Below are 23,131 nucleotides of genomic sequence, written 5' to 3'. Positions count from 1 at the left end.
CACACATACCTGTACATGTACAACAACCTCCCCCTCCCTTCCCTCCCCCCCTTCGCGCAACTTCCGAGCGCCCCTACCCCCCTCCCTCCCCCCCTAAGCCCCCTAAGCCCATTCCAAAGGCAACCCCGGTAAGCCGCTCATTCCTCCTTCCTGACTTCCTCGGGAGAATCGGCTCACGCTGAACGCCGACACGACAATCCCTGGCCGACAATCCCGACACAGGGACAATGCCGCCCGACTTCCCTCCCCCTCCCCTCCCTCCTCCTCTGCCACCCCTCCCCTCACCTCTTCCTCTTCACCTTCCCTCCCTCCTCCCTGCTATCATACCTCCTTTTATCCGCTTTCCCTCTCCAACTCCTTCAGCCCGAGCCAACCCCTTTTCTGCGAGCGAGCTCTTTCTCTCTCCCGCTCTCATTGCCCATTCTAATCCTTTCTTCTCCCTCTCCCTTTCCTACTCCTCACTCTAACCCCTTCTACGCCCTCTCCCTTTCCCTCTCTTTCCCACTCCCCACTCTAGCCTCTTCAACGTCCTCCCTTCTCCCTCTCTCTTTCCCACTCCCCACTCTAGCCCCTTCTACGCCCTCTCCCTTTCCCACTTCTCACTTCTAACCCCTTCCACTCCCTCTCTCTCTCCTCTCCCTCCCCTCCCCATTCTACCCCCCCGCCGTCCGAAGGGTTCACAAGCGCCGTCATCGTCGCCGCGTCGAGGACACCCCAATTGTCCCCTCGCCCCCCTCCCGTGCGGTAAGTGTTCCTTCGCATTGTCGTTATTATACCCTCGCGTCCTCTTCCCCTTCCCCTCCCCCCTCCCGCTCCATCTCTTTCCTTCTCCCCTTCTCCCCTTTTCCCTCCCTTCGCTCCCTCTCCCTCCCTCCCCCCCATCCCTCCTTTTCCCACCTGGGAGTCCTACGCCAACAGGACAAGGGGTGAGGGTCCCGCCGAGGATTTGCCAACGCCTTTCATCGCCAATTCCCCCCCCCCCCCGGAAAAAGGGCGGCGGCAGGCAGCGTGGCGCAATCACCGTCGCCTCTGCGCTCCTTCGCGGGCCGTCTTGCCCTGCTTCGGACTCCCCCCCCCCTCCACCCTCCCCCTCCGACGCACCATTAAGAAAAGCGGAGAAGAAGGAGAGAGAGAAAAGTCCCCACCCCTCCGACGCACCAATAAGAAAAGCGGAGGAGAAGGAGAAGGAGAGAGAAAAGTCCCCACCCCTCCGACGCACCAATAAGAAAAGCGGAGAAGGAGAGAGAAAAGCCGCCTCGGACTCCCTCCCCCCCCTCTCCCCACCCTCCGACGCACCAATAAGAAAAGCGGAGAAGGAGAAGGAGAGAGAAAAGCCGCCACGGACGCCCGTTTTCGCTCGCGCAAGGCACGGCCTACACGTCGCGACGCCACGCAAGCAGACCGTCCCATCACGCGCGCGCAGACATGCACGATGAAGTACCCAAGCGAGCGTGGTGTCGCTGTGGTCTGCCCCCCCCCCCCTATCCCCTCCTTTCCCCCCTCCTCCTCCCCCCCCTCCTTTCCTCCGCGACCATGTTCTCACGCCCTCCTCCCATCCCCTCCCCCTTCCTGGGTCTTATCCTACGACAGCCCCAGTCCTTCCCCCCCCCCCCCTTGCGACCACGTAAACCCCGCTCGCCCCGTGTCCCTGCGGAGGAGGAGACCCGCCCGCCGCGCTCCGAGGGGCGCCCGCGCATCGCTCCCCCCGCCCGCGTCGCAGGCCGTCATTTCCGCGCCCATCCTCACCCGAATGGGCGTTCTTCCCTCTCCTAATTTGTTCTGTCTCGCCTCCCGAAGGAAGGAACTGACGCCCGTCGCGCAGGCTCGAGATTCCCGCCATTTCCCCCCGGCCGCGTCGCCTTCGGCCCGCCAAGCACTGACCTTTCCCTCGTCATTAGGGCTCGAGCGTCACGGGACCACAAACACACCCTGAATATCCTCCTCCCTCCTCCCTCCGCCCTCGCCCCCCCCCACTCCCCCCCCCCGCGACCCCCGAATCGCCCCTTCGCCACCTTCCTCTCGCCCACGCATTGCCGGTGCTCGACTTCCTCAAATTAATAATACTACAAAAGGAAAAAAAAAAAAAGGTGCATGAATAAACTAATGATTATCCTCCCAATCCTAATTCGAGTTCGCGTCGTACCTCTTCACCTCCAAAACGTACCCTCTCCCGCCCCTTCCCTCCTCCACCCCTTCCCCCTTCCCCCTCCCCCCCCCCCCACACTCGCCGCAACCCTCGTGGGAAGACTCGCCGTGTTTTTGCGACGGGTTTATCGACACTTTTCCCACTGCACTTGTCAAAATGGGGAATATCCGCTGCCGCCGCCACCACCACCACCGCCACCACCACCACCGCCACCACCACCGCCACCACCACCACCACCACCACCACCGCCGCCGCCGCCGCCGCCGCTACCGCCCGCCGACGCCACCGCCACCGCCAGCACCCTTGGCCGTCACCCGAGCGCCTTCCCCGGTGGCCTCGTGTCCGCTCTGCCCGCCGCGCATCCTCCTCTTCCGCCCGCCGACCGCAAGCAAGCACTCGCGCCCCAAGAGCTGCCTCCTGACCCGACGCGACGAGACGGCCGATCCAAGAAGAGGGAGGGCGAGGTGGCGAGGGAGGAGGGAAGGAGAAGGGCGAAGGGAAGGAGGGAAGGAGGGCGAGGGGAGGAGGGAAGGAGGAGGGCGAGGAGGGAAGGAGGGAGAGCGGAGGAGGGAAGGAGGAGGGCAAGGGAGGAGAGTGGAGGGCGAAGGGGGAGAGAGGAGGGCGAAGGGGAGGGAAGAGGACGAGGTGGGAAGGAGGAGGGAAGGAGGAGGGAGAGAGGAGGGCAAAAGTACAAAAACTCTCTCTGTCTCCCCCTCCCCTCTCTCTCTCTCTCTCCCTCTCCTCCCTCCTCCCTTCCCTCTCCCTCTCCTCCTCTCTCCCTCTTCTCCCTCTTCCCTCTCCCTCTCCCACACACAAATTCCTCTCTCGAGACCATCACGATCCGGAAAATCCCGGAAACGGACAATCCCGCCGCCTCGCGCATGGCCTAATTGCCGCCGCGCGAACAGGACGAGTCACCTGGGCTTCGTCCTTTGACTTCGCACCCCCTCCCCCTCACCCCCACCCCCACCAGCCTCCTCACCACCCTCCCCTTCACCCACCATCCCCTCATCACCACCCTCACCCCCTCTCACCACCCCCTACCCCCTCTCACCACCCCCACCACTCCCTCTCACCACTCCCTGTCACCACCCCCTCCCCCACCACCCCAACCGCCGCCGCCGAATGCAGGAAACTCACCCCTTCGTTGCGTCGAGCAGAGGCTAATGGGGAGCAAGGGGGTAGGGGGGGAGGGGGGAGGGGTCTAAGTGTTACTGGAGGAGAGAAGAGAGAAAACGATAATGAAAAACTATGCATATATATGTACATATGCATATGTATATATATTTTATACATATATATGTGTATATATACACACACACACATATATATATATCATATACATATATATATGTATATATATTTATATATAATATATATGTATAAATACTATACATATATGTATATATATACATATGTATATGTGCAGATGTATACGAACATATATGTATATGTAAACATATGTACATATGTTTACCCAATCAACACCTGCAGGATCCTAAACAAGGGCGGCGGGAGGGTTGCCAAGGGCTGGAAACCCAGTGATAACGAGCAGGGCGGCGCGCCCGCAGGTACGAGGGGGTGGGCTCTGGGTTAACGATGGGTGGACCGGATGCACTGGCGGAGGAGGGGGGGGTGATGGGGGGTTAGGGAGGGGGAGGGGGTGTAAGAACTCCCACCCTGTGTATGGGGGCGAAAAGGTGAAGCGGAAGGTGTCAGAAAGAGAAGACCGAGCCATAAAACAAAACAATTATACTTCTTTGGGGGGGGAGGAAGGGGGAGGGGAGGGGAACGGAGGGGGTGCGCGGGCGTTGCGACGTTCCCTTGTCTTACGTGACTCCGCTGTCGCATCGGACTCGAGAAAATGAAAAACAACATCTCAAAAAAAGAAAGAAAGAAAGAAAGAAAGAAAGAAAGAAAGAAAGAAAGAAAGAAAGAAAGAAAAAAAGCAAGAAAGAAAAAAAAACACTCCGTAACTGAGCTACTCTCTAAACGAATAACAAATAAATAAGGCAACCTCCCTCGGCGCAGAATCCCCGCCCGCTTTCCCAGGCACCGACGCCGCCCTTTCCCTGCCCAGCTGCTGACAACCGACACCGAACTCGCCCAAGAAATGTAAATAATAAAGCTCATTGCACCATAAAACGCCCAAGCACACCCGCGGCTGACAGATAGACGGACGGGAGGTCTTGAGGAGGGGGGGAGGGGGGGGAGGGGAGGGGGAGAGGGGTGTGGACAGGGATGGGGAGGGGGAGGGTGAGTATAGGGATGGGGAGGGGATAGGGGTGTGGACAGGATGGGAGGGGGAGGGGGAAGGGATACGTACGGGGACGGGGAGGGGGAGGGGGCGTACAGGGATGGAGGAGGGGAAGGATAGGGGGTGGACAGGGATGGGGAAGGGGAGAGGGGGAGGATACGTATGGGGATGGGGAGGGGGAGAGGTGAGTACAGGGATGGAGAGGGGGAGAGGGGTGTGGACAGGGAGGGGAAGGGGGAGAGGGATATGTACAGGGATGGGGAGGGGGGGAAGGGGTACGTACATGGACGGGGAGGGGGAAGGGGTGTGAACAGGGATGGGAGGAGAGGGGTGTGAACAGGGATGGGGAGGGGGAGAGGGGTGCGTACAAGGATGGAGAGGGGGAGAGAGATACGTACAAGGACGGGGAGGGGGAGATGGATACGTACAGGAACAGGGAGGGGGGAATGGTCTGTACAGGGATGGGGAGGGACGGAGAGGGGGTAGGGGTGTGTACAGGGATGGGGAGGGGAGGGGGGCGTGAAACAAGCTCCTGGCATTACCGTTTCCTTCCCCCTCCGATGCCCTAAGGCGTGCAATAAGCGTCGATCTCCTCGGCGTGCTAAAAAGTGCCCAGCGGGACGTCTTCATCAACATGTGTAATGGTCCTCGCTTTCCAGCCACCCGACGGCCCATTAAACGAGGTCTCCATTTGTACTCTCCGATATTTCCTGCTATGACTGAAAGGGTACGGAGATCACCGAACGAAAAGGAGAGGGAGAGGGAGAGGGAGAGGGAGAGGGAGAGGGAGAGGGAGAGGGAGAGGGAGAGAGAGAGAGAGAGAGAGAGAGAGAGAGAGAGAGAGAGAGAGAGTGAAAAAGGAAGTCCAAAGCCCAGGGACGATTCTTATGGGAGAGGTTGTCTTTCCCTCTATTTAGTTTGGGTCGTTTTCAAATTCCCTTTGCTCTGTATGCCTCATCATCTACTCCTTAGTTCATTTCCATACCGAAATGCTCTCCTATTGCTCCTTATATTTCAACTTTCTTGTCACTCTAGTGTTGCTCCTCTCCCCCTTTATATTTCACCGGTGTCCTCCTCCTCCTCCTCCTCCTCCTCCTCCTCCTCCTCCTCCTCCTCCTCCTCCTCCTCCTCCTCCTCCTCCTCCTCCTCCTACTACTACTACTACTACTACTACAACCTCTACTTCTTTGTCGTCGTCGCCCCCGTTGTCTAATTCCTCCTCCTCTTTTTCTTCTTCCTCCCTTCCTCTCCCCCTCCTCCCTTCCTCTCCTCCTCCTCCCTTCCTCTCCTCCCCCTCCCTTCCTCTCCCCATCTCCTCCCACCCTTCCTCCCTCCCGAGAGCGGCCACGCACACACACACAAAAAATAACCGAATAAACAAACAAACAAACAAAATAAATAAGTAAATAAACGTACATAAATAAATAAAAGTTGCGCCACTGCATCGCCTCGCGTCCAACTCCAAAATCCAACTCCCAGGATATTTAATTACAAGGAGTCTGGTCTGCATTCATACTCCAGGGATCCAATTTTGCCTTGGGGAGGGGGCGGAGGGGGCGGAGGGAGAGGGGAGTGGAGGAAAGAAGGAAGACGATAGGGAGGGAGGGTGAGGGGAGGGGGGAGAGAAGAGAGGGGAGACAAGAAAGGGTAGGAGAGACGAGGCAAAGAGAGAGGGGAGAGAGGACAAAGTGATGGAGAGAGGGGAAAAGAGAAATAAGAAAGCGGTGAGGTAGAGGGGAAAGGGGAGAGGCGGAGTGAGAAGGAGGAAAGGAAGGGGGAGTGGGGAGGAGAGAGGGGAAAGGGGAAGGGGGAATGGGGAGGAGAAAGGGAAAAAGAGGAAAGGAAAGAGGGATAGGAAGGAAGGAAAAGTTTGAAAAGAAGAAAGTAGGGAGATAGAAGAGAGGGGCGTGGGAGAGACAGAGACAGAGAGAGAGAGAGAGAGAGAGAGAGCGAGAGAGAGAGAGAGAGAGAGAGAGTGAGAGAGAGAGAGAGAGAGAGAGAGAGAGAGAGAGAGAGAGAGAGAGAGAGAGAGAGAGACAGAGAGACAGAGAGAGAAAGAGAGAGAGAGAGGAGGGGAGAGAGAAAGAGGCTGGGGAGAGGGGGAGGGGAGGGAGGAGGGGGAGAGGTCAGCTGGGTTATAACCAGTAACTCAGATTCCAACATGGACTTTATTTCTGCCAGGCAAGGAGGAACCAGAGAATGCGGAGCGCGGCAAAAGGGGATCTCTCTTTTCTCGAGAATATTAATAATAAACTCGGCTTTTAAATGGACCCAGCAGACCTTCAGAGCTTCAGGATTCCTCTCTCACCTCAATGGGCGGGCTCGGGGGTAGGGGGAGGGGTGGGGGTTGGATCCAGGAAAGGGGGAAGGGGGAGAGGGGGGGTGAAGCCGTCCGCACAAAAAAAAAAAAAAAAAACCGCCATTAATTTTTATCTTCGGATACATTTGTCCTTCGTTCCGCCTATTTTTCTATCTACACCACTTCCCATTTACTCTTTCCTGCGTTCCTGCGTTCCTCGTCCAAAACTATCACGCTGCCCCGTATTTTAGTTCGATGCCCGAAGGAAAAATATATATTCGCAGTCTTTATGTTTTGCATTATCTATACATTATCTATATTATCTATATATTATCTATATTATCTATATATATTATCTATATATCTATACATGTCAACTGAGGGTCACATTAGAGGAAACTTCCCCAACCACAGATGTAGAAAAAAAGTCCGTTTCTTACCCCGTTCTTCCTCCCCACTCCCTCGCTCCCATCCCTAACCCCCCCCCCCCGCCCCCCTCGCCTCATCGTACCACGTGAAGGAGGAGAGGCGGGAACGGCAGCGAGCGTCCGGATAAGGGAAGCGTCCGGATACGGGAAGCGTCCGGATACGGGAAGCGTCCGGATAAGGGAAGCGTCCGGATACGGGAAGCGTCCGGATACGGGAAGCGTCCGGATAAGGGAAGCGTCCGGATACGGGAAGCGTCCGGATAAGGGAAGCGTCCGGATAAGGGAAGCGTCCGGATAAGGGAGGCGTCCGGATACGGGAAGCGTCCGGATAAGGGAAGCGTCCGGATAAGGGAAGCGTCCGGATAAGGGAGGCGTCCGGATACGGGAAGCATCCGGATAAAGGAAGCGTCCGGATACGGGAAGCGGCGGATCCCGAGTAGGACGCGCGGACGCAGGGGAACACGTCCTACTGCCGCTAGCGGTTCAGCGATATCCCCTAAAAGGCTTTCCAGAAGGATATATTGACGTCTAACCCAGTGTAAAAACCACGAAATCTGACAGGATTTCCAGAAGGATATATTGACGTTAAGCCCCGTGTAAAAAAAACACGAAATCTGACGACAAAATCGCGAAGAAAATCGGGCACAAATCACAATTTTCCCCATCACACCTTGCAATCTTCACGGATAAATGTAAAGCAATACGACCACGCGATGTTTCTCGTCCGACTCGTTTTCCGAAAGGATCGAAAACGTCCCGCGGCGATGTCTCCTCGACCCGGATGTCCGATTCGGCGGGAAATCCGGTCACGGGAGCGAGCCGGCGGCGGCCACGGGAGCGCGTGTCCGTAATCCGAAGTCGGTTGCGGGGAATCGAATAAGCGACAAGTATCTGTTATTCATGACATGCCATGGGGAGCCACGTGCGTGTACACGCGCAAGGACACACACAGACAAGTGAACCATAGACATGGATATATATATATATATATATATATATATATATATATATATATATATATATATATATATATATATTGAGAGAGAGAGAGAGAGAGAGAGAGAGATAGAGAGAGAGAGAGAGAGAGAGAGAGAGAGAGAGAGAGAGAGAGAGAGAGAGAGAGAGAGAGAGAGAGGGGCAGACACAGACAGACAGACAGACAGGCAGACAGACAGACAGACAGACAGACAGACAGACAGACAGATACAGACCCAGACTCTATCTCGCAGCAGAGGGCGCGGAAACGGCGGCCAGCCCGCGTCGAGCGCCCGCAAAGCGTGCCCGCGCGCGGACACGTGTGATCACAGCCTCGGCGGAAGTACTTTACATGTTCGGACTTCCGGTGCGGTAATTGCGGTATTCTCTTTCACCCTCTCGCCTTTCTCTCGGCCGGCCGCGGGCGTGGGCAGCATCCGAGTCATTCCCCGCCGGTGGCCATTCTGTCAATCTTCCTGTCCTCCAGATCTGGGTCTTTTTGGTTTTTCTCTCTCTCTCTCTCTCTCTCTCTCTCTCTCTCTCTCTCTCTCTCTCTCTCTCTCTCTCTCTCTCTCTCTCTCTCTCTCTCTCTCTCTCTCTCTCTCTCCTACTTTAACTAAAAATAAAACCAAATGCAAGAATAATACCTCCAGCATCTAGGAAAATCATTAGGAAAAACACAAATTATTTCTCTCCTGCCAAACCGTTTCGTAATGCTCACTAACACACACACACACACACACACACACACACACACACACACACACACACACACACACACACACACACACACACACACACACACACACACACACACACACACACACACACACCTGTGTTCTCAGACGAAGCGAATTAATTTTATCATTATCAGCAAGTTATTCTATTAATGATTCCTTTGCATTGCAAACTGTGATTAAATCATAAGGTTTTCCTCAGGTTTATATATTCATGAAAAATTTCTTTTCTACTAGCATTACCATTTACCCAATTATAAAACCAAAGCATTACCGTAACTCATAAATAAAATAATAACAGCAATAAAATAAAATAATAACAGCAATAACAACAATAATAATAATAATAATAATAATAATTATTATTATTATTATTATTATTATAAAAATAATCACAATAATAATATAACAATAAAATATAGAATAAATATATAAATACATAAGATTAAAAAGGCCTGTTCTTAGACTGGAAGTCCTTTTCGAAATGGTCGCTAATATAAAATCACTAACGAATCAGAACTTGTTTGACGTTTTATGTTTCCCAGAATTTAATAAAAGTAACATAATTTGGGATTGAAGCAAGAATAGAAAACGAGAAATAAAGATATTTCCTTCCCTTGACGATTTTATTTTTTTCTATATACATGTTTCAGAAATTCTAGATTTTCATTGTAAGATGTAGGTCGAGTAATTATAAAATTGTTCTTACACAAACCGAAGTGTAAATAGCTGTTCTGCATTCAAGTAAGCCAAAGAGAATATAAAAACCATATTCACAAATAACAATCCATTTTTACGAACAAAAATGACAAACGAAAATCATGCGAAACCATGATGATTTCCTCCCAACCTCCGCTCTCATCGCACTGTCTCATCCCCACTCCGCGAAATTCACTTCCACTTTGTTCACTTCCACTTTGTTCACTTCCACTTTGTTTACGATCACGAGATGTCTAAGAATCCAGTGTATGACCTTGGCGGAAGACGATGAGTCACGTTATGTATGAGCAATTCCATTTGTGCATATCATCATGGTGGAAAGGTTGACTGGACTCTTCTAACACTTCTTTATTCAACAGTATCCAGAAGAGTTATAACTTCTCCTAAATGTGCAGCAGCATAATGTGACTGAGTGGTAAATAAGCTATTGACCTAATATCTGCAGACTTTTACTCCGAACATAGTAATCCAATGCAATTACAATTTTACAACACATTCTAAATGTTTGAATACACAAAAAAAAAACATTGACCGCAATAGGACGAGAGAATGCTCAGTCTGTTAATTAAAGAACGTACATCAATTGCATCTTCAAATTACATGAAATCGAATCCTTATTTGCCCTCTGTTCACTTGCAACAATTGTCATTTACTTCATCAAAATCTAAACAGGTGAAATAAAGGGTACTGACCTTATATAGACGACTTGACCATTGTTGATGACTCTCCTCCATCCAAACGGAACAACAAGGGGCATGAAATTCTTGCTGTCAGCTGGTGGATGTACAGCAGGAGTGCCTGCTGGCATGGCACCACACATAGTGTTGATGACACCTACTGGTGGTCCACCTGAGCCAGCCATCAAGTTGGTGTGTGCCATGTTAGCTCCAGCCATCTTGGCACCAACAGGCACCATGGCCATGTTTCCCTGCATGGCACCTCCCATCATGACTGCTTGCTGCTGCTGTTCAGGTGTCATGCCTCCACCCATCATGTGTTGTTGCATGCCCCCTTGCATGCCCATCAGGTTGCCATGACCTCCATTCTGCCCTCCCATCACTAGGTTACACTGATTCATCACTTCTTGTCCATGACCTGCGTGGTACTGATTTACATTCATGTTTCCACTCTGCGGCTGTGGAATGTTCATTGCTTGTCCTTGCATCATATTCATGTTCTGACCCTGCATCACATTCATTCCTGGCTGTCCTGTCACCATGCTCATGCCTTGTCCTTGCATCACATTCGCATTATGGGTTGCAATGTTCTGTCCTTGCATGATCTGTCCATGCATCATATTGGTCCCCTGACCCTGTACCATCCCCCCAGCCTGCATCATACCCAATCTCTGCATATTGTTCACACACATGCCTTGGTTCTGTGGCATTACGTTCATATTCTGGCCCTGTACATATTGGTATTGCTGCTGCATTATCTGCAACTGTCCCCCCTGCATCTGTACATGCTGCACTGTGTTCACTTGGTGAAAGGCTTGTACAATATTTTGATTATTGTACACACCAGTTTGATTCATTCCGCTCACATTACTACCACCACCAGACGACTGACCAGCCATGTAATTTGGATAACAGTTGTAACTATTTGGGTTCACTGCTTGCATATGGTTGTTCATATACTGTGCATTGTTCATAACCTGGTATTGCTGATTGTTGGTGAACTGACTGTTAGCCTGCTGTTGGTGTTGGTGCTGCTGTTGCTGCTGCTGTTGCTGTTGCTGCTGCTGCTGCTGCTGCTGCTGCTGCTGCTGCTGTTGTTGCTGACTATGTTCTATCTGACTATCTGAGCTCAGACTACTGCAACTTGACTCTGCCGTTTCTGATCTCACCGAGTCACACCGGGAACTAGTTCTTGGTCGAGCAACGACCATATTATTATTGTTATTATTCATAGCTGCATTATTATTATTACTGTTATTGTTACTATTATTATTATTGTTGTTATTATTATTGTTACTAGCAGCCATCTGATTATTCATCATTTGTGCATTGCACATTATTGCAGAGTTGTTGTTCATGGTGCCATTGCTAACTTGCATCATAACACCATTCTGCACGTAACCATTCATGGAACCCATCACGTTAACATTAACTTGATTTTGTAAATGCTGCTGCTGCTGCTGCTGCTGTTGTTGCTGATGCTGTAACTGTTGTTGATTCATTGCTCTTGTTTGCTGCTGCTGTTGCTGCTGAGGCTGTTGTTGCTGCTGCTGTTGCGGCGCCTGTTGTTGCTGTTGCTGATGTTGTTGCTGCTGCATATTGTGTTGCTGCATTTGTTGTGACTGCTCTGATGCATGAACAGTAACTGTGGTAACATAGTTGCCACCAGGAAGGTACTGCAGCTGCTGAGGAGCCTGGCTCGTTGGGAAGCAGTTTGTCGCTCCCTCAACTCCATTCATTTTATTCATAAGGAACTGCTGTTGCTGCTGAAGGCTGTCGTTCATCTGCATACCATAGTGAGACTGTTGCTGTTGTTGCTGCTGTTGCTGTTGTTGTTGTTGCTGCTGCTGATGCAACGGGTTGGCCACCCTGAAGCCATTGACCATGTGGGGGTTGGTTGGTTTGACCGGGTGAGGGGTGATCATGGCACGAGGAGGCACCTGCGCCCCTCCCGGCCCCCCACCCCCCTCGCCTGCCACATATACCACCACATTGTGCGGCGGCTGCAGCTTACCACCGCCGCTCTCTACTGCCGCTGCTGCTGCTGATGCCTGGGACATGCTGGACTGGCCCCATCTGCACCATCACGGGTCTGAGGGGAAGGCACCATGTTAATATTCCATTAACCATAATGGGAAGGGGGAAAAACAAAAAAGGAAAACAAATTCCATGACATGCACTTGAGTATTAATGTATGTCAAGAGGCAATAAATGACAAAAATGCCTATTAGTGATGATAATATTGAGGATGAAAACAATAAATCTAAAAACATCATCAAAATAATAATAACACTGATAATAATAATGATAATAATATCTATAATGATCACGAGGATGATGATAACAATAATTTGATAATTGAATATTTATAACAATAAAGATGATAATAGTAATAGTAATAATACTAATAATAGTAATGAATAATAGTAATAGAAAAAAAATAACTGATAAATAAAAACTAATTAATAACAGCTATAGCAATAACAAAACAGAATAAAAATAATGCTGATGACATATCATCAAAAATAACAAAAATAATATCAATAATAATTACTATCATTATTATCATTATTACTCTAATTATAATAATTATCTTTGTTATACTTGTAATATTATTAATATCAATAACAAAAACAATAATAATAATAATAATAATAATAATAAAAATAATAATAATAATAATAATGACAATAACAATAATAACAACAATAATAACTATTAAAAAAAAAACAATAATAATAGTAATAGTTGTAGTAGTAGTAGTAGTAGTAGTAGTAGTAGTAGTAGTAGTAGTAGTAGTAGTAGTAGTAGTAGTAGTAGTAGTAGTAGTAGTAGTAGTAGTAGTAGTAGAAGCAGTAGCAGTAGTATTAATAGTATAGTAGTAGCAGTAGTAATAGTAGTGGTGATGGTAGTAGCAGCATTAGCATAATGACAATAATAATAATAATAATAATAATAATAATAATAATAATAAAAATTATAGTAATAATAACAAAAGTAATAATGAAGAAAAAATAATATCAATGAGAATAATAATAATAACAATAACAATAATAATAATAATAAAAAAATAATAATAATAATAATAATAATAATAATAATAATAATAATAATAATAATAACAATAACAATAATAATAATAATAATAATAATAATAATAATAATAATAAATAATAATGATAACAACAATAAAAATAATAATAACGGTAATAACAATAATAATGATAACAATGATGAAGGTGGTGGTAGTAGTCTTAGCATTATCATTAGTAGTAGTAGTAGCAGTAACAGTAGTAGCAGTGGTAGCAGTAGTAATAGTAGTAATAGCATAATAGTAGTAGTAATAGCATAATAGTAGTAGCAGTCTTAATAGTAGTAGTAGTAGTAGTAGTAGTACTAGTAATAGTAGCAGTCTTAATAGTAGTAACAGTGGTAGTAGTAGTAGTAGTAATGATAACAATACTCTTAATAATGATAATAATGATAACAATAATAACAACAGTAAGCACTTTCCTTATTCTAATTATCATTAATGTTATAATCATCAACTTACAAAATACAATTATCTTTCCCTCCATTATACAAACATGGTTACTTTCCCTTTCAATATCACATTTACAATTTTCCTTAATAATCAGAGAGAGAGGGAGAGGGGGACGGAGAGAGAGAGAGAGGGAGAGAAGGAGAGAGGGGGAGAGGGGGAGAGGGAGGGAGAGGGGGAAAGGGGGAAAGGGGGAAAGGGGGAAAGTGGGAAAGAGGGAAAAAGAGAAAAAGAGAAAAAGAGAGAGAGAGAGAGAGAGAGAGAGAGAGAGAGAGAGAGAGAGAGAGAGAGAGAGAGAGAGAGAGAGAGAGAGAGAGAGAGAGAGAGAGAGAGAGAGAGAGAGAGAGAGAGAGAGAGAGAGAGAGAGGGGGGGGGAAGAGAGGGAGAGGCAGGGAGGGGAGGGAGGAAAGGAGTGAGGGAGGGAAGGAAGGATAAGGAGAAAGAGGGACAGGAAGAGTAAATACAAACACATCAACATTCATATACATAGGCCTATCACATATATACATGCACATGTACACGCACATACATACATACGTGCACACATACTTGCAAACACATACACAAAATGATATACATATACTGTAATTACTATGCACAAAGCACCCTTCTGCTATGAAAGTTACCTTGCTTTCCCTATGACACATCAGACCGCCCAATCTTGCTTGCAGCGACATCTGTCACTTGCCCTAAACACAGTAATTCACATCAAAAGCAAATTCAAATTACGGCGTGTCTATCAAATGGGCTCCAGTATACCCAAAGTGACTCTGTCGACACCATTCCCTGTGTCCGAGCTTGAGGTGCAAAGTTTGTAATTATATCAATACAGTTATTCAAATCAGGGCTTTCTGCATGCTTAATTTTTATTTAAAAAAAAACTAAAATATTGATAATGCTGTTTCCCCAAACAAATAAATAGTTACTTCCAATTTTCATTTTTCCTTCATCTTTTTTAATGCTAAAATATTCTTAACAGCAAGTTACTGTTGATATAAAGTTGTGTGATAGACAAACATATTCAAAATTCTAATCTTTACAATCAGCATAACAGATAAAGTCATAGTAATGCATAAAGATAATGATTGTAATGCTTGTAATCAATCAATCAGTCTATCTATCTGTCAGCTCATGTTTCTGTCTCTGTCTAAAGACAAAAGACCTACGTCAACATACTTCCTATGCTTTTAGGCCTACATTGTCAACTTTAATAGGCTTTCTTTTTATTCCTATATAAAACACTGCCCTTTCAAAATATATCTTTATAACAAAACAATGAATCATTAACCAAGCCTCAAATCTGGGTAGCTAAATACTCCTACCAACAATAGGATTAAATTAAAAACTTTTACAAATGTACATCTAATATGTGCAGAGTCTGGTGTAAAAAATAAAGAAACGTCCAAGGCGATTTGTGTCTGCACAGTATACAACCTCGTCACGAACTGTCTTACTACCTATCCAAAATTCCCTCGTATGAAATATTAATAAAAAACAAACCCTTTCAAACCCAGTGCACACTCAAAATGAGATACATCAGATGGCCTCAATTACGTGGCTTCATCAGAATCAATGTTAATGATCTCCTTAAGCTAATGTTATGCGATCAGGAGTCCCAAGTGGCCTCTTTAGGAGTTTTCTCACAATTACTCTTTGGCAAACTCACTATTAGATCCTACTGCAGTGGGATCCAGTGCAATTATTTGAGATTGCTTCTTCCTCCCCCTTATCCACACTTGTAATACAGGGGAAGGTTTTTGGTCATCATCACAAATCACTGTTATCTATCATCCTCTTGTCTCTTTCCTTTGGCTTCATCTCTTCTCTTTTTCTTACTGAAAATATCATCTTTGTCATAATCATATTTTTATTCTACTGAATGTGTCTGCAAAATTTATTACCATATGTTCTCTCTCCACAGAATACCAGCATTGCTTAAGTATACTTGTGGCTCTTCTGTCAGAGTTAAAATCCTATATCAACTCTAATCTAGTATGCATATCTGATATTTTCCTGACTCTTTGTCTAATCTTTGTATTTTTTTGTTTTGTTTTTTAATCTGCATATAAAAATATCCATACTTAATATTTTCCAAAATCCTCTTTTGATACCTAAACAGGTATAATTGAACTCTATGTACCCAGTAATAAAATATCATGTTCACTTCATAATATTACTACTTACTCAATTTGAGGTCAACATTTACAGGTATGACCTACTCTATAATAAAGTCGAGCTTCTCTGGCTGGTGTGTCAGGAGCAAAGTGGTAAAACTCAATCAAAATAGAAAAACTAAAGAAAAAAATAAGGGAAGAAACAGATTCAAGTAGTTGATAACTTCCAAATCATAAGCCTTTTCAATATTTATGATATCTCTAGGTATATTTCAGTCCAGAACTATATTATGTAACTGACACTTGTAAAGCAACTTCAGGTCTTTATAGTTGTATCAGCTGAATTAAATTTAGAAATATATGACATTAAAACCTTTCATTCAACCAATAAGCCTACATCTATGCCTTTTTCCTATCAGAAGGAATATGCCAATACCATTTATTCCATGAATTTGATCATTAATGTCTTTGTTAAATAACAATATTATCAATCTTTTTTTTTTACTACTTAGTAACTCATTTAATGCATCACTAGGCCTACCTCCATTTTAGTAATGCAAATCATCTGTGCCGATGCAAGTTATGATGTTTAATAAATACACGTGAAAATATTTTTATTGTTTTTTGCCCCTGATGGCACTGATTATGTGCAATAATTCATTTTCTGTTTTTCATCCTTCTACCCGAAATGTCTGGTTATTATTGGTCACTTGAATTTTCTTGCCAACATATTTTTCAACGACACACAATTCACATCTGTAAAATATACTTAGATTCCTAATAGATACAGAAATATCTAGCACTGTGAAAAATGTTGCTGACTATGTAACGCTAACATCAACGCCAACAAAAGTATATTCCAACAATAAAAAGTGTATATATACAGGGAAAAGCATCCTTCACTGCTGATAATTCTTTCACAGAGGTTAATCTATTCAATTTCCTGTTAGCTTTGCTCCGGTTTCCTCTGTCCTGAAGGGTTACCACATACTCAATTGTAGAATTCCTCTTCAAAATAAATAAACAATCGTATATACTTCTACATATAAATTTTAACAGAAACAGAGCAATTCCAAGATTAAAGTATCTGCAAACCTCATCATATATATTCATAAGCATTGCAATAAAAAAAAAAAAATGATGCTTACATAAAATGATATATAATAAAAAGTCCTGTGATAGCGTTCTGACTTACAGTCCACTATACCTTTTGATATTTAATTTTTCTGCAATCAAAATGTCATTAATCTCCTTACTCTGAGGCTAGAGAGTGCTCTCATCATATGTCCACATCTATAATAGGGTTAACACATAATTCCTAGTAAGTTGGTCTACTCTATAAATTCCAAAAGTTCCTGGGAATTCATTCCATTTCATATAGTTACAAGAATAAGTGTAGTGAATTTACTATGAAAAGTCTGTGGTGACAAAACCGTTTACACAATTACAAATAACGTTTATTTTGAAGAGAACAACGGTAATATAAAGTCAAAAATGTAGTACGACACTACTCCATCAGTACAATATAGATTTATACATCACATCTATCCCTAATATCACCAATACATCAAGCTGAAAACCCATTGACTGATGCAAGAGGAAAGAATGAAAGGAAAGTCCTTGTAAATATCTGGTAATGAGGCGTGTCAACTAAGTTTCTAAGAGAGGATCATTACAACATTTTCCTAGGATGACATAAGTAAATCTACTACAGAAAAGTATAAAAATACTTGTATAATTCCCATAAAAATAAAATAACTATAAAAAATGAATATTAAAGAAAGAAAAAGCTCTTACAAATCTACTGCTATTTTTGTCTGTATGAGATACCTATATCCAGGTGGATGTGGTTATATCACAAGTAAGAGCCATTTAAACACATATATCTAAGCTCTTTCCTGTGGTAACATGACCATGCTTAACATTACATGCGTCTTGCTAAACTAAACCCACAATTCACGTGACTATATCAAACCTATATAAAATTCATGTTAATAGCCTAAAGTTTAAAAACACTTTCAGTCCATCAACTGCACAACCTTTAAAGTATACTTCCCCTTTAAATGCATGGGTAATCCAAAGCGTTATTATACATCATTAATCATTTGTCACAGCACTAATTCAGGACAATAAAAAGTACATTTATTATATGCGACATTTTGCATAAATACACATCCACTTTCCTCTCCATTTCAGTCAAAGTAAGTCATCAGGATCAAGAGAAAAGTATAGTTATGAAAGTACTTGTTGGCGGAATTTTTTATCAACTTTATATGAAGTGCAATCAAAAGTGCATCCTTCCAAAGCAATATGTTATACGCAAATATAAATAGACAAATGGCCTATATCATAAATAGTAATGACTTGAAAGACAAACAACAATAATAACAAAAACAACAATGACAAAAATAATGAAAATAATAATGATAATGATAATGTTAATGATGATGACTAACTACCTTAACAAAAGCAGTCATTAAGCTTTGCATACAACAAGATACAAAATTTTGTCCTATGATATCTGGACTATTCCACAACAGTTACATGACAGTTGCAGAAATATAGAAATCCAGAGAAAAAATCACTGTGCCTCTAGACTGTTCCTACAACTATTGCAAAAAAAAAATCACAAGGTGTGTGACTTAGTATCTTGGAGTGTATTATCATTAATATTAATATCAACAAATAAAAATAACAACAATTCCCCCCCAAAAAAAGACTATACGTTATATAAGACACAACAGAAAAAGTGATTGAATCTCATGACCTTTCCCAGAGACGACAAACCCTGTTAATTAGTAACGGGAGTTCTCTCATTAACTAATAAGCATCAAAGCAACTGCCACAATACTTATTAAAGTAACCATATAACAATAACAATAATAATAATAATAATAATAATAACAATAATAATAAAATAATAATAATAGCTATTATAATAAAATGATGATGACATCAACAATAACAACAATGAATATAATAACATTAAAATACCAAATTAATAATGAGCTAATGATTTCTCTGAAAAATAAAGAGTAGGAATTTCAACAATAACTATAATAATGAAGATGATGATATCAAAGAGAAATTAATAATAATAATAATAATAATAATAATAATAATAATAATAATAATAACAACAACAATAACAATGTTAATAATAATAAAAATAGCAATAATATAAATAATAATAACAATACGAACAACAACAATAATAATAATAGTGACAGTAGCTTATTAATAATAATAATAACAATAATAATAGTAATAATACAAGTAAAAATGTTAGTGATAATGATAATAATAATAAGTGATAATCATTATCAGAATAATAACTATAATGATTATGATAATGATAATGATAATAATAACTAAATTGATAATAATACAAAAATTAACAATAACAATAATAATGATGTTGAATAACAACAATAAATCAAAGCAATTATAAATAATAACAATAATATTAATAAGAAATTATAACAATAACAATAATCATAATAATCATAACCATGATACTGCCACTAATAATAATAACGATAATAAAATAATAATAACAATGATAATAATAATAATAATAACAACAACAACAATAATAGCAATATTAATCATAATTATAACCATAACCATGATACTACTAATAATAATAATGATAATAAAAATAATAACAACAATAATGATAATAACAACATCATCATCATCATAATAATAATAACAATGATGATGATGTTAATAATAATAATAATAATAATAATAATAATAATAATAATAATAATAATAATAATAATAATAATAATAACAGTAAAAATAATAATAATAATGATAGTAATAACAGTAATAATAATAATGGTAGTATCATTAACTTTAATAGTAATAATGTTAATAATAATATATAATAACAATAATGACAATGATGATGATAATAGTAATAATAATAATAATAATAATAATGATAATGATAATGATAGTAATAATAACAATAACAATAACAACAACAATAATAATAATAATAATAATAATGATAATAATAATAATAATAATAATAATAATTAATAATAATAATAACGATAACAATAACAATAATAATAATGATAATATTCATATTAACTTCAATAATCCTAATCAAAATAAAAAAACATCAACAGTAATAATAATGATAAAAGATAATAATAATAAATAATAATAATAATAATAATAATAATAATAATAATAATAATAATAATAATAGCAACAACAACAATAACAATAACAACAAAAATAACACAAATAATAATATCATAGTAATAATAGTGCAAGTCATAACAGTTATAAAAGAAAACAATAATAATGAGAATTTTACTACTAACTATACTTACAAGAATATGAAAAAACAACAGTAAATTTTGCAATTAAAAAGTAATAACAGTAACAGCACTAGTAATGTTGAAAATAGAGTTAAAGGAATAATAACAGCATTATAAAAAAAAAACCAGCAATGGTCATTGTGGTAAATAAACAAATAACAAAAATGATTATAACTTGCTTCCAACAACAGCTGGTGAAGATAAGACCAGAGAAAAAAAAACAAGTAAACAAAATCCAAAAGTGGTTATTAAAAGCTGTAGATGAATCTTCATGATTCATTGAAAAAATAAACTGAACTGTATCTGCAAAAACATTGAGAGTTGTTCAACGCTGCACTACAATGCTCAGTGTAATTATTCAAAATAAACTTTTAATCCAACATGAATTAGCAATGAACTGTTTTGAAGTATTTAATCATTACCTCCATTATCAATTCACCCTCGACCTATGTTCAAGTTTTCTCTTTGAGTCTGCTTATGGCAAGCTGTTTTCCAACATGTGTGCAAGTAAACAAGTTGCAGATGCATATTTAAAAACCTTCATAAATCAAGGGACAATTTACATGCATTTGCAACATGTGGCAGCCATGCCAGCCTGGCTCTCCTCGCCAAGTTTCGCCTTATTTTTCAGTGACAGTCAAGGGACTGGTTGTAACTAGGCAAAACAAGTCTCAAATCACGATATTCAGGTAAACATGCACATAACATGACCTCCCAGCCCACCTGTCCAGGTCATCTGCGACCTCTGTCCTGCATGACCCTATGTGAGGTGACCGCAAATAAGCCTCTACGGGGTTAGTGTTAATGGAGGGACAGTGAATCCCTCACGTGGGCAGCATGAAGCCCGTTTGCAACTGCATGGGTGTATGGGAGAGGAGTGACAACCCTTTCCTCACCTGTGCTCCTCAGCTGGTTTCTTGCATGTCTTGGCCTGGCCCGGAGCCTCCTTTTCTCTGGGGAGTCTGACAGCTCCTCAGACTCGATGCACAGCTGTTGGCGACGACAGTGACAGCTGGAGATAACACCAAAGTTACCACAGCAGCAGCCACAGAAGGGAAAACTTGCGACTCAACATAACACATCACAGTGATTATCCTCAACACTCATAATCGCCCCCAGGTAACCACATAATTAACATTTGCATACTTAACACCTATGCACACCTATACGACACTGGTATCACTTGCTATTTCTCCAAATCGCCTTTCAACACGTAAGAACGGGTGTCGGCGTGATCATCGTGACACGAGTAGCGCGCATCTTAACAGTAATAAAGCAAGTCCACAACTGCGCTGGAGAAGATGGCAGCTGATTACCCATAATGCCATCTGCGCAGTACACGCCACAACTCACACCCTCGCGCGCAACACTCACACACACACGCACACACACACACACGCGCACACACACGCTCACTCGCTCTCCCGCTCTCTCTCTATCCAACACATACTACCCTTTACTTTACTACCCTTCTCTCCCCTCTTTCTCTCTTTCTCTCTCTTTTTTGGCCCTCCAGGATGTTTTAGTAGGATTCCCGTCCCAGCGCGGGTCGTTCAAAATGCATGCGGGACAAGAGGTGTGCTCAGGTCGCAAGGAGTTTCATGCATCTAGTGTTGCTTGCTTATCGATTTTAACGGTAAAGTGTGGTGGTGCTCCTGCGATTTGAAGGTATAGAGCCTTGCCGGATGTGCACTAAAGACGTGGCGAAATGTGAGGTTTATTCACTCGTTGTTTGTATAAAGCTGTTTTTTTCTCTGGTCGGGAAATGCGCCGTGGAATTGTTTGGAGGTAACTCGTGTTTGACCATTTTGGACGGAAAAGCTACAGGAGTTATTCATTTATTCGATTTACGTAACTCGTGTAATAAGGATACGCGTGCTAAAACTAGAATGCATCGTGATTTAGTCAGTACTTGAAATAGTGAATAGATAAGGATATTCAGCAAAAAATGAACGGCTACGGCAGTTACAAGCGACCTATTCAAATTATGTAAGTGAAAGACAGATTGCACAAGGACCTTTCATTAACACATTCCTAAGCAACTAAACTTTGAATAGTCTTGGGTCGTACAAGGAGCGCTAAACAAATGTGAGCATGCAGAGTCACCCTAGTAAATGATGTTCAGTGACAGCATGTATCGAGTGCTTTACAAGTCATGAAAGTTTAATGTATGACGCACTTGCTGTATCATTTATCAGGAGACACTCAATAAATCAGGGATACTGGCATATAAAGGTGTATATATCTGGTTAATAGCAGATTCAGATGAGAAATAGTGAGGCAAAGTTTTTTTTCTTAACTTTAATACTAACTGTCAAATAAAACATTGATCGGGTCACTTTACACGAAACCACATCTACACCGTTCTGACGCAGTTACTAAACATAACAGGTTTTTAAGAGGTATTTCAAGTTGGGTGTTAATTCTGAAGCATGTTCGGGGAAGATGTCAATTACACTAAACGCTCCAAACCGCCGAGTAGTTCTGGACCCGCGTGGTTGATATTCAAGCTTCATTACCTTAGAATTAATTAAAGAAGACCTTCGTATAAATGTACCTAAGTCGACAGAGCTTAATACTGTATGCGACTACTAATTAGAAATGTAAATTGACCTCCATTTTAGCGTTACTTTACAACGCAGGTCACGCGGACTTACGGCAGGCTTACGAGCTTATAAACTCGATGGAACACCGCTATCATGCACTTTCCACTTTCGGCATCACGCAATGCGATATTCTTATGCAAGTTCTTAATCGATTTCTTAACTGAAGGCTCCTTGGCGTCGAGTACGTTGCTTTTATGAATATGCATTCCAGAAAATGTTTTCTATTTGTGTTTTATACTATTATTTTAGAACGATGACGTGAGTTTATAGTATATTGTGAACTTGAGT

The 23,131-nt window shown here is 42.5% G+C and overlaps 1 protein-coding gene across 2 annotated transcripts in view; it reads right to left on the bottom strand.

The window, feature by feature from the left end:
* LOC138863151 (myb-like protein AA) overlaps window positions 1–21,558 on the bottom strand; it is a 148,873-nt gene extending 127,315 nt beyond the window's left edge. The window contains exons 1-2 of one of the 2 annotated variants that reach the window (XM_070126890.1): window positions 21,134–21,558; window positions 10,255–12,331 (exon numbers count right to left, since the gene is read on the bottom strand). In XM_070126890.1, the coding sequence (XP_069982991.1) occupies window positions 10,255–12,299 (2,045 nt within the window). In that variant the 5' untranslated portion in view covers window positions 12,300–12,331; window positions 21,134–21,558. The remainder of the gene's footprint in view (window positions 1–10,254; window positions 12,332–21,133) is intronic. The other variant, XM_070126892.1, reaches the window with a different exon arrangement.
* Window positions 21,559–23,131: the final 1,573 nt, after the last annotated feature.

This window comes from Penaeus vannamei, chromosome 11, assembly GCF_042767895.1.
Source record: "Penaeus vannamei isolate JL-2024 chromosome 11, ASM4276789v1, whole genome shotgun sequence".
NCBI classification, from domain to species: domain Eukaryota; kingdom Metazoa; phylum Arthropoda; class Malacostraca; order Decapoda; family Penaeidae; genus Penaeus; species Penaeus vannamei.
The sequence above is the reverse complement of the archived record's forward strand: the minus strand, read 5'-3'. Positions and strand labels throughout refer to the sequence as shown.